The following is an 11,947-nucleotide window of genomic DNA, read 5'->3' on the forward strand; positions in this document are numbered from 1 at the left end:
TAGCCAAAAAAAAAAAAAAAAAAAAATCTGTAATTTATCCAAATTTTAACTCTCATGGAAAGTCTTTAGAAAGTAAGAATCAACATTTGGTTGGACTGTGAAAATGATGTCCATGCCCACTTGTAAAAAAAATTCTTTAACAGATTTTTTTTTTTTTTTTTTTTTTTTTAGGACCAACGTAGCTCACGGATCAAGCCCTTAAACACAAGGCTTGTCTAATAGGGTTAACGGGTTGAGTTTGCTAGTCACGAACTGTCTTCCCGATAGATTAATCGAGATTCAAGTTTATTTTCTTAAATTTTTTTTTATTGCACTCACGGATCAAACCTTAAACCTAACTTCAACTTAAATCTCATTCGAGTCAGTCAATCTATTTGAAATATGTGCTTAGATCGGATAAAAATTGTAGATTTTTGGACCAATAATTTTTGATAGTTCGAATTTTTACGATTCGAATAACTTGAATGTCTCAAAACAATATAATTTTAAAAGTAAAATAACGCTATTTTGATGTATTCGAATTATTCGAATCATACAAATTCAAATTACTAAATTTTTTTTTTTTGACCAAATGATAGACCCAGAGGAAAAAAGTGATTCCACCCTTGATTTTGGTTTCATACCCACGTGTATACACAGCAGTCCTGAACCATACAAAATGTCAAATATAAAATAAATAATTTTTTTAATATATATTTTTCTTGTGACAACAGTTTTTAGGTAAAGAGAGAGACTAATAAAGATCAAATTTTGTTTGTTAGGGAAATAGGGTTTTGGCAATACTATTTTGTTTGGTTGACAGGAAAGTTGCTGGAAAGTGTGTCATCTGTTGAGAGTGCACCTGCATCACTTATATATACCACCCACTGTCCCCATTTTTGGCCTCTCCTGAAAACCCTCCTCAACAACACTTGCAAGAATCATCAAAATCCATCTGAGATCAACAAAACCCACTTCAAAACCAGAGAGAGAGAGGGAGAGGGAGAGAGATGGATGAAGATGGTATTGGGTTGGTCTTGGCTCGAGCTTCCGAGCTTCGCTCCAAGATCATCAATTGCATCCACAGGGCTTCAACGGCTCTGCAAGAACAAGAAGAGAAAGAAGATAAAGATAATGGGTCTCGGGACAAGGTCGGTGAAGCAGAGGAAGAAGAAGAAGTTGAAGAAGAAGCAGCGGAGAGCCTTTTGAACATTCGAGATGCTCTCGAATCGCTCGAAGCCCTGCTCTCTTCTTTACAGGTCTGCTCTCTGGTTCTAAAAAATTAAATCCAGGGTTCGATTCCAAACCCTAATAAAACCCTGATTGAAGTTGCTGTTCTGTTCAATTTTGCGTGCAATATGATTTTAATTGATGTATGTTTATGCTTCATTTGCCTCTATGTTTACACCATTTTGATTTGTGTGTTTTGGATTGAAATTTTTGCATATCTTTTAGATTCACCCTTTGTTCAACGCTTTGTCGTACTTCCATTTCACATAGTGTTCCATGCTTCTAATATTTTACTCTCAAACCTTGCCAAATTGAAGTTTTTCTCTATAAGAAGGGAAATTCGGTTGTGTACCATAAACCCTAGATACGGGGGTTGTAGTTTTGGTTATGACCTATTGTGGTATTAGCTATGACTTAGGTTATATACATTGTGATGTTTGTTACGACTTATTGTGATATTGGTTATGATTCAAAAGTTTTGGTTATACCATTCTTTTTTTAGTTATGACCCTAAAATCAACCCCACAAATGTCGTAACTTACACATCCTTTTGAGGGTGTGTATCATAGCATGACCCCAAGAATAATCAACCTCTAATTGTTCAACTATAATTATGTACCAATGACAAGAAAGACCATGCAACTTCTTGAAGAGCCCAACTAATTTGTTCAGAACTCATGGCAACAGTTAAGGTAAGTGTGTTGCGGGGGAAAACTTTCTACGCTTTCTTCAGTTTTAGCAATGATAGTTAATACCCGGTTGCATCCACCTTTAACTACTAAATTAATATATCTAGTTAAAATTCCCTTTCTTTCCTTAGACCTGCAACATTGTCTATTTATGGCTTTTGTCATTTTCTTTGAGGTCTATTAGGCCAAGTTTGGCATCCTCCAAAAAATTCAAAAAGTCAAAAAGTCACTATCCTATTTAAGTCACATCATCTTATTTAAGTCACATCACCTCTCTAACACATCATTTCAAATCCAACCCATATTTCATAAAAAGTCAAAAAGTGCACTTATTTAGTCTTCCCAAACTTGGCCTTAGTTTAGGTGCGGAGTTTCTCTTCTTCTCTTAAAACCTTTCCGTCAATTGCATTCTTATTTTTCTTATCATGAAACTAAATCTGTTCCTGGATAAAGTTGTTAAATGCCTTCACACCAATGCATCACAAGATTGTATTGTTGTGCTAAGTTTTGGCCATGGCCAGCTCTTGTAATTTTTTAATATACTGATAGGATCACTTCCTGCTGCTATTTGCAGTAAGATCATGGTGCCGTACTAATACCATATTTTCTAAATGTTTTATGATAATTGCTATTATTCCCTCACTGTGTCTTTTGAAGTCCAGAAGACATATCTAGTTCATATTATCCCTCCTTTTTTTTTGGGTGCTATTGGTGGGTTTACTCTTTGCGCCTGAGTCATTTCAATTTTATCTTGACGTAGGAAACCCAAATTTAGAATCTATGTAAAACTTCTCCCCATCCCTCTTTACCTTCTATAATGAGGATGTTCATGTATGTCATTTTCCAAGGCAAAGGCTCTATGCTGAGCAATTACATTACAAAGATATTAAATTGGTAGCAAGGTTTTGAAAGCGGCTGTTACCATTTTTTAATGGATATGGATCAACTTCACCACTCGTTATGGCTGCAATATCTGTGGGAATAAAAATCACAGGTGTAATGGCTGTACCGGTGGCACAGTTGATTCCTAGCTGTATAAAAGTTCAATTTTTTGTTTTTAATATATTGTTTTCCCTTTCAATTTCTCGATCTCATAGAAAACACATGTTGACCTCTGAAAAACCTAGACACACGAGATCTGAATCACCAATCTTAAAATTTACAAGTCGGTTGATCTTCAACCCAAAGTTTGCAAACAAGTTTAGATAATTGCATATGATTCTTTGAAGAATTGTTATTATTAAATTAGATTTGTGATTATTAACGTAGATACTCTTTTTTTTAGGTAGGATTTGTGATTATTTATTTAAATCTTCTTATTCCTGCAAGTTTGAAACACAATATAACATTATAAAGTCTGTAAACTAGTGCATTATGAATTTATGACATGCAGATGAAATTATTGGTTGGAAAAAAATGTGTAGAAAATTGACTTGGAATTTAAGGAGTGAAATTGTGATAACTAATTTGTAGTGGTAATAAATGTTAATTTTGAACAACCTTGTCCTTGCAACTCCTAGGATTAGGGGTGTTCACGGGTTGGTCCGGGTCGGGTTTAGTCCCAATTCGTCAATCTACCGAACATAGTTGAGTTTGCAATTAGTGAAATTGCTTTCGAACCATATGACTTTCGAAATCGACCGAGCATCTATTCGGTTTGTCGGATCGGTTGCAGTCGAGTCAAGCGGGTTTGGCAAATAGAATGTTGGACCTATTTTAATATAAAGCATATGTTAAAAAAGTTGAAAATCCAAAATCAAATCATAAACAAATAAAATAAAAAAATTTAAAATCCTAAATAAAATATGAAAACATGAAATAGGTACAAATCCTAAATCAACCATCATCAATTCAAAAGATTTTAAACCAATGAATTAAAATATGAAACTACTAACAAACAAAAAGGTAAAAAAATCAGGGTCAAAAGTAAAAATTATAAGAAAGATACCTCAAATATCTGGAAGATTAAAACCCTCTTCTAGGATTGAAGATCGACCTTGTCGCATTTATGCTTCAAACTCGCTAGCAGATTGAAGAAAGAAATCAAGGGAGAACTAACGAGATGGCGATAGAGAGATGATTGAGGAGGGAGAGAGCGAGAGAGAGATACAGCAGAGAGAGGCAGGCAAAGAATCTTGTATACTACTCTGCTGTTTGGTTTTTCGAAAATATAAAAGAGTGTGCAAGTATTGTAAGTACCAAGACCAAGTGTTTGGAAATATGGGAGAGCAGATTTCTTTTTTTATTTTATTTTAATAATGCTATATGTATTAATTTATATATCAATTAGTGTACTAATAGATGATGTGGTATAATTTTGGAGGTTTTGGATATTTATAATTTGTATAATGGGTGAGGTCAGTAATAATATTATAACATATATTGGTACACTAATTAATATACCAATTGATGCATATAATACCACCGGTTTTTTTTTAAGTATTGTGAGTACCAACTATTTAAAAATACGAGAGACAAAGAGAAAAAGAGAGGGAGAGAGAGTGTACTCTGAGAAGTCATATCATCACATGATATAGGCAGAGTCATCATTCAAAGATTGCAATCTCAAATGTTTGAAATTAAATACATAGTTGACAGGTGGATGGCTCAAGCAAGTTAATATGTAAGGCATTATCGGTCGGGTCGGTTCCAACGGATAATAATATACCGTGCACTCAATAATTTTTCTAAATTAGAACCGCTGCCGATCTAGAAGCGTTTCGAAACAGTCCGTGATGATGTGGGCCGAGTCGGACTGGTCGGTTCCATTGGGTACGCGGTTTGTATGAACAGCCCTACCTAGGATGGCCTTCCTGCACATATTGTTCAAAGCAGGTTCTTCCTTTTATTCCTTCTTTTAGGAATCGCTCAGCAGTGATGTTTAAGTAAATTGCATATTCGATTCATGGCAAGGAATTACATCGTGGAAGGTCCATTGTTCTTTAGAAGTTGGCTTTGAATAAGGCTCAAGATGCTCCTGTGCTGCATAAAGCTAATAGGGGAACTCCTTTTAAGAGGAAAAGTGTCAATGATGAATATTTTCCTTTTCTTTCCATAATTTGAGGATCAATAGGTTAATGAAGTAAAATATGTAATTTGTATTGGGACGACCTACCATTGTCATGAATACATGAATCACTACTGTTTGCATACTGTTTGTTGTGACTAAACCTGTTGTGTTGAAATTATCATTTATTAAAGTTGATGTGAAATTGGAGTTGGAATAAGATAGTGTTCCTTTATGCTTTGTTTGGTTCTAAAATTTGTTGAGGGATAGGAAAATGAAAGGGAAAAAACAGGAAAACGGAAAGCAAGGGAGAGAAGCTAAGGTTGTGCTTGGTAGAGTTTTAGAATTATGATTTGAGAATAGAGCTGTATTTTGAGTTTGTGAGTTTTGGAATTATGATTTGAGTGTGGAAAATTTGTTTGGTTATGAGTTTTGAATTGAGTGATGTGACATATGATATTTGATTTAAAAATTTACAACTCATAACCAAACACACAATCCAAAATTCTATTCAAAACTCATAAAAAATTTAAAAAAAATTCCCAAAATATTTTTTATTTAAAATATAAAAATAACAAGTGCCAAAAAAAAAAAAAAAAAACCCGAACACTGTTCCGGTCAACCGGTTAGACGTTCGGAAGGATGAACGGGTAGACGTGTTTTGAAAAGTAGGTGTAGAATCAATTTTCGAAAACTGTAAACAAACACCATGCTGAAACTAAAGGGTGGAATCACACTTTGAAAGTCTAATCAAACACTGCCTAAATTCCTCACTTTTGTTTTGTGTGGCTGAAAAAATTGTTAAGAAAATGAATGAGCATTCTTCAAAATTTCTTTTTTGTTCTTTTGGTTTGGTTACCTGTCTTTCCTTTTCTTTTCACTCAAGAATCCTAAATCCAAACACGACATTATAAGAATTCTCATTTTCTTGCTTCACAAACTGTTGTATGCATCTTCACAGTTCACTTTTGATTTTCAGGCTCTCCAACAACAGCAATGGTATGAGAGGGAAGCAGCCTTGGCTGAGATTGACTGTAGCCGCAAGAAGCTGCTTAAAAAGCTGAAAGAGTACAAAGGTGAAGACTTGGAAGTCATACACGAAACTACTGCTTTCGCTAGTGAAACTGTTGAGGACAACAACGATCTCCTCCTTCCCCCATATCCCAGTCGGCCTTCCCACTCCCTTGCATCAGACAATGGCTATCTTTCCCACTTCCCTTCCACACGTAAGCTTCCTCAAAACGGGCTCATTAATAGTGACACTACAATTGAAACAAAGAATAGTCTCCATGAATCAGAGAGAAAACAAACACAATCTGGTTCTCAAAACCCACTTAAAGGGTTGAGACTCTTCGTCAACACGGCAGCCAAGACAATGCTTACTCTTGTTGGCGTGATATCTATTCTAGGATTGGCTGGCTTTGAACCTAGGCTTAGGAAAAGAGACAATACAGAATTCAAGATTTTTGGGGTCTTCCGACAGCGAGGAACTGAAGAGGAGAGAAAAATAAAAAGGGGCCAATGCCCACCCGGTAAGGTCTTGGTGATGGAAGATGGCGAAGCTCGTTGCCTTGTGAAAGAGAGAGTTGAAATTCCATTTGAGTCGGTTGTTGCAACACCAGATGTAAATTACGGGTGTGGATGAAAAGGTATTTATTGCCCCTCTCTTGTATATTTTGCCAAATCTTTTTTTGACATCGTGTTCACAGAATTTCTTTGGTTGCTTATGGTTGTGATGATGTATTTGGGTTTCATTATCTAATTCAAATGGCTTTTCCTTACTTTATTTCCAATTATTTAGGATAAAATTTGGAATTTTTTTGCTATTTCTTCAAATTCAGAGATTGCAGCAACTTTTAATAAATATAAAAAAAGAGATTGCAGCAACTTTAATGATCAAAATGAAATTGTCTGCCAGAAGACAAAAATGTGGATGTGTGGGTTGGTCTTGAGTTTACAGATTTGTTTTTTTTTTTTTTTTTTTAAATACTGGAAATGTTCTAAAGGCAGTCCCACAAGACTCCTGCCATTGCAAGGCCTTACTCCCAAATGCCCAAATGCGGAAAGATTTTTTTTTCCCGTGATTTGAACCTATAGGCTATAACACCCAAATCACAGTGGAGTAATTTTTTTGCTGCACTAAAGCCATCCTCTGTTTATTGGAAATGTTATTCGGTTGATTTTGTTGGCTGCGGTATTTTAATTCCAGTCAGTGTACTAGTTTAGTATTTTAGTTATTAATATATTTTAATTAATTATACACATTATTATAAAAATAAATTATAAATTAGTTTGGCATTTGACTTAAATTTAAGTTTTATTGAGTTAAAAATATTTGATTAAGTTTCAATTAGGTAAAATTTTAGAAAAGAAAGAATATTAATAGAGAGAGAGTAGATAACAGTGTGAAGAAACAAAATATAATTTGGTAATTAATGTTTGTCATTAATAGTGTTAACAATATACTTTAGTCTAAAATTATTAGTGAGACTCTGTCTATTACTGGAATACAAGAGAAAAAGTGTAAATAACTTAAACTAGGTCTATCAATGGATCAGGTTTCACCCCAAACTGACCCAAATAATCTGATACGTTTATTTAAATCCAAATCCGATTACTTGATTAAATCCAAATCCACATAATCCAATTTTAATCCAGTCTGGTCCAATTAAGTATCAGAATCTGATTCTCTGAATGGATTTTTCTGTGAAAATTGGTAGCACAGTTTGTGGTCTTGCTGCTGCTTTATCTGATAGGTCTTGAAAGAAATCTACAACTCAAAAATCTATTCTGAACAATAACAATGAACAATGAAATCTATATATTTCATTTATAATAAATCTGAAACTCAAAACACCTAATCTGAAGTGAAAACATTGAAATATACTGTACATTCATATTTCATTTGTACATACTTCAAGGATTGTCTGGGGATGGTGGTGATGGTGAGTTGAATGAGAGAGTTTGCAACTTGTCCAGTTTCCTTATTTATTTATTTACTTTTTTTGTGGCCGTAGACTCATTGAAATATGAATTGATACAACAATGCGCCCTTTAGGTCACCACTACCCTTTTGGTTGTCCCACTCAACTTTGCTGATCACACTACTCAATTCTCCGGTCACCATATGCTGCCACCGGAGAATTCATCCCAGCCATGTCAAAGCCGGCGGTCCAGCCGGAAATTCCGACAACAGTTTTTATCAGAAAACGGCAGTGTCTTTGTTGTTGCAAGTACCTTGACTGAATTATTGAGAGCTGTACTAGCCTTGATGGCTAAAGCACACAAGTCTTGCAAAGAAAGTGGTGTCTGCTGGGACTTGGTTGGCAATGGCATGAGGAAGTAAGTTTGACTAGGCTGGAGTTCTTCATCATAGGGCACGTGAAGAGCACGTGAGCCGACATACATGGTCTCTGAGCTGCAGAGGAAGGAATTTGGATTCTGGGAGAGGATGTGATATGCCTTGATTGGTTGTTTGAATTCTTGTAGATGGGAATCCATTTCAATTATCAGGGCTGTGGGTGGATATTTGGTGGTGCCACATCTCGTTGTGAATTGAGAAGTACAGACACCCATGAGAGAGAGAGAGAGAGAGAGAGAGAGAGAGAGAGAGAGAGAATGAATGTTGATTGTGGTCTGGTAGTATTGTGGTTTGGTAGTGTTGGGGTTGTGATTTATAGGGAGAGAAAAGTATTGGTATATAAGTATGATTTGCAATAAATAAAAAAGATTATACATTAAACTTGATTTGAATAATGTGGTAGTGATTTTGTGAAAAAGAAATGTTCTTCATTTTTGGATTTATCTTTGATAGAGAGAAAAGCATTGGCACATGCGATTGATTTGCAATAAAAAATAAATAAAATTTATACATTAAATTTGATTGGAATAATGTGATAGTGATTTTTCTGAAAGAGAAATGTTCTTTATTTTTGGGTTTATTTTTTGAGAGGGAGAGAATGTCGACTGGGTTTTGGTAGTGTTGTGGTTGTGATCTAGAGGGAGAGAGAAGTATTGGCATATATAAATAAAAATATTTGTTTGTATTAAGACTTATTATTTTAAAATTAATTATCTATTTAAATGATATTTAATTAAAACTATGAGCTTCCATATACAGGGTTTTGATCTTTGTGAATATTGAGAAGAAAATTAATTACCACGCACAATCATGCTTCATCCACAAAAGATTGACCTTGTCCGCTGTCTCTCTCTCTCTCTATGCATTGGGGTTGTTTTGGGGTTATTTGGTGCAATTTATATAAGTTACTTATAGCTTTTTATTTTATTTAATTATTTATTTTGAGGGTTTGTGCTAAACTATTTGATATAGTTTTTGTTTATAATTTATTAAATAGAAATAAATTAAATAAACTAAAAGAAAATTATTATTTAAAAGTTAGGAGAGAAGTGTTTTTGGCTCTAATTTTTTATTAGTAACAGGCCCACTGTCATGCTCTTAAAATGTACCTTGTTAACAATGAGTTTCACCATGTGAAGATATTTATTTGAACATTTCTCTCTTAGCAAGTCAGTTTTTAATGATTAATTTTATTTGAGAGTTTGTATGAATTGGATATGGACGACTTGTAATATTATACAAATCTCACATATTATTTATATTCAGAGATGTTACTGTTGAATTGCTCTTATCATATTATTTTAATACGTTCCATTTCAAATGCTAAACTTTTATTATTGCATGACACATTTACAAATAAGTTTCTGAGATTTTTATATCTGTACAAAATTTTGTTACATAAAAATCCATACTTTATTGGTAGAAGAATGACCTGTAGAATTACAATTTATAGCTTGACAAATTGACTTTGACTGGCCAGTATGAAAACTTGATGGGTTCACTAGGAAAATGGAATCAAGTAGAGAGATGAATTTGATAAAAAAAAAAAAAAAACAAAAAAACATGAATATTACAATACTGCACTATGGGGGAGAAATTTTTTGAATCTAATTTTTTTTTTTTTTTTTTTTGGTATCTAATGCACTTTCAATTGTACGAAATAAGAATATTGAAACGAGAATCTTGAGACACGATTATATGGTTGGATTTATATTAAACATAGAAGGACATGAGTTTTGAATATCTAAGATCCTGTGTAATTATAGAAAAAATGGTGATAAATTAATTTTTATGAGTATATATGGCATGTAATTCAATGATTCATTTGTTTTGGTTTTAAAGACATGGTAAATGAAATACATTAGTGAGAAGTACAAATTATTATTTTAAAAGATAATTTTTTTAGATAGGTGGATATATATATTGATAAGTTAGAGTTGTCTAAATTCATTTACGCACACCTTAACTAATATAAGGATTTTGAAGTTAACAACTAATATCAGGATTTTGAAGTTAACAATTGAACAAATCCGACAGCTCCAAAGTTTAGGAGTCCTTTGATTGCCTCTCCTCTTACTAAGTCAAATCCATTAGAGTTATACGTGGACACTACAGATAGATAAAAGCAATACTATCTTTTAAATTGTTATTGTTTTTGTGAACAACAAATGAGTTTGGAACAATGGCTCTAAAAATTTCAAATTTAAATTTATGATCGGAATGCATTATATTATATTACATGGACATTACTGCAACAACCATTAATGCAATCATAATCCAAATATTAATTGCTATTTTTGATTCTTCGATTAAAAAATTCTACCATTAATCAAAGTTCCCTGAGCTGTCTGTCCTATTACAGAGGATACAAACAATGGACCCCCACCACCCTCTTACAACTCAATTCTCCGGCCACCACCACGCACCGCCACCAGAGAATTCATCCCACCACCCATGTCAAAGCCAGAAAACCCGACACTGGTTTTATTGGAAAATGGCAGTGTCTTTGTTGGTGCAAGTCCCATGACCGAATGAATAGTCATTGAGGGCTGTACTGGCCTTGATGGCTAGGGCACACAAGTCTTGCAATGAAAGTGGTGTCTTCTGGGATTTTGAGGTTGGCAATGGCATGAGGAAGTAAATTTGACCAAGTTGGAGTTCTTCATCGTATGGCACGTGTGGGGCATGTGAGCCAACATACATGGTTTCTGAGCTGCAGAGGAAGGTGTTTGGATTCTGGGCGGAGGATGTGGCTTGCCTTGATTGGTTGTGTGAATTCTTGGTGATGGGCATTCATGTCGATTATCATGGTTGTGGGTGGATATTTGGTCGTGCCACACCTCCTTATGATTTGGGAAGAAACACAAATACCCATGTGTGTGTGAGAGAGAGAGAGAGAGAGAGAGAGAGAGATTTTTTTTTTGAGTTGGAGAGAGAATGTGAATGTTGATTGGAGTTTGGGAGTGTTGTGGTTGTGATTTATAGGGAAAGAAAAGTCTTTGGCATATGAGAATGATTTGCATTAAAAAATTTATGGATTAAATTTGATTTGAATAATGTGGATAGTGATTATATTGAAAGAGAAATGTTCTTTAGTCTTGGATTTATTTTTGATAGGGAGAGAAAAATATTCGCATAAGAGAATGATTTACAATAAGAAATTTATGCATTAAATTCAAGTTGATTAATGTGATAGTGATTTTTTGAAAAAAAAAAAAAAGTTTTTTAATTGGGTTTAATTTTGAGAGACAGATAGAATGTTGATTAGGGTTTGGTAATGTTGTGGTTGTGATTGGCATGATGAGTAGTGATATATAAATAAAAAAAAATATAAATATTGTATTTGTATTGAAATTTATTATTTTAAAATAAAGTATTTATTTAAATAATATTTAATTATAAAAATATTATTTGCACGTCATTCTAATGATAAATTATGTATAAATAATATTTTTATTCAACGATTTGTAAACAAAAATTGTATTTATTAAATTTGACCACGTTAAAAAAAAAATATGGTCCAAAATAACGTGGCAATGATTTTTTTTTAAATAATAATGATTTTAATATATATATATATATATATATATTTATATCATTCATTACTCGTATCCTATAAAACCCAAGAAGGGTAGAATTCATAACTGTGCTTTATAATTACAAAAATACAATTGTTGCATT

General features: G+C 33.5%; 2 protein-coding genes across 5 annotated transcripts; one reads left to right on the forward strand and one right to left on the reverse strand.

The window, feature by feature from the left end:
• The first annotated feature begins 724 nt into the window (after positions 1 to 724).
• On the forward strand, positions 725 to 11,217 carry PDV2 (plastid division2). Of its 4 annotated transcripts, none has more exons than XM_028195276.2 (3): positions 728 to 1,238; positions 5,885 to 6,554; positions 10,629 to 11,217. In XM_028195276.2, exons 1-2 carry the CDS (start codon positions 990 to 992, stop codon positions 6,548 to 6,550), a joined length of 915 nt encoding a protein of 304 aa, XP_028051077.2. In that variant the 5' UTR covers positions 728 to 989; the 3' UTR covers positions 6,551 to 6,554; positions 10,629 to 11,217. The 4 variants fall into 4 exon arrangements, with proteins under 4 accessions (XP_028127673.2, XP_028051077.2, XP_028127684.2 ...); XM_028271883.2 differs by lacking the exon at positions 10,629 to 11,217 and adding an exon at positions 7,923 to 8,661; XM_028271876.2 differs by lacking the exon at positions 10,629 to 11,217 and adding an exon at positions 7,964 to 8,661.
• Positions 7,574 to 8,406, reverse strand: LOC114255966 (uncharacterized). The gene is made up of 2 exons (XM_028195513.2): positions 8,143 to 8,406; positions 7,574 to 7,675 (listed from the first exon to the last, which is right to left on the reverse strand). Exons 1-2 carry the CDS (start codon positions 8,404 to 8,406, stop codon positions 7,574 to 7,576), a joined length of 366 nt encoding a protein of 121 aa, XP_028051314.2.
• Positions 11,218 to 11,947: the final 730 nt, after the last annotated feature.

Source organism: Camellia sinensis, chromosome 2 (genome assembly GCF_055761805.1).
Source record: "Camellia sinensis isolate YWXY chromosome 2, ASM5576180v1, whole genome shotgun sequence".
NCBI lineage: Eukaryota > Viridiplantae > Streptophyta > Magnoliopsida > Ericales > Theaceae > Camellia > Camellia sinensis.

Bases quoted from the DNA above. Each gene is read 5' to 3' on its own strand.
- PDV2 (XM_028271872.2), top strand. From the start codon at position 990: ATGGATGAAGATGGTATTGGGTTGGTCTTGGCTCGAGCTTCCGAGCTT. The intron at 1,239-5,884 runs GTCTGCTCTCTG...TTTGATTTTCAG, and splicing joins CCCTGCTCTCTTCTTTACAG to GCTCTCCAACAACAGCAATG.
- LOC114255966 (XM_028195513.2), bottom strand. From the start codon at position 8,406: ATGGATTCCCATCTACAAGAATTCAAACAACCAATCAAGGCATATCAC. The intron at 7,676-8,142 runs GTACTTGCAACA...TTTGAGTTGTAG, and splicing joins CTCTCAATAATTCAGTCAAG to ATTTCTTTCAAGACCTATCA.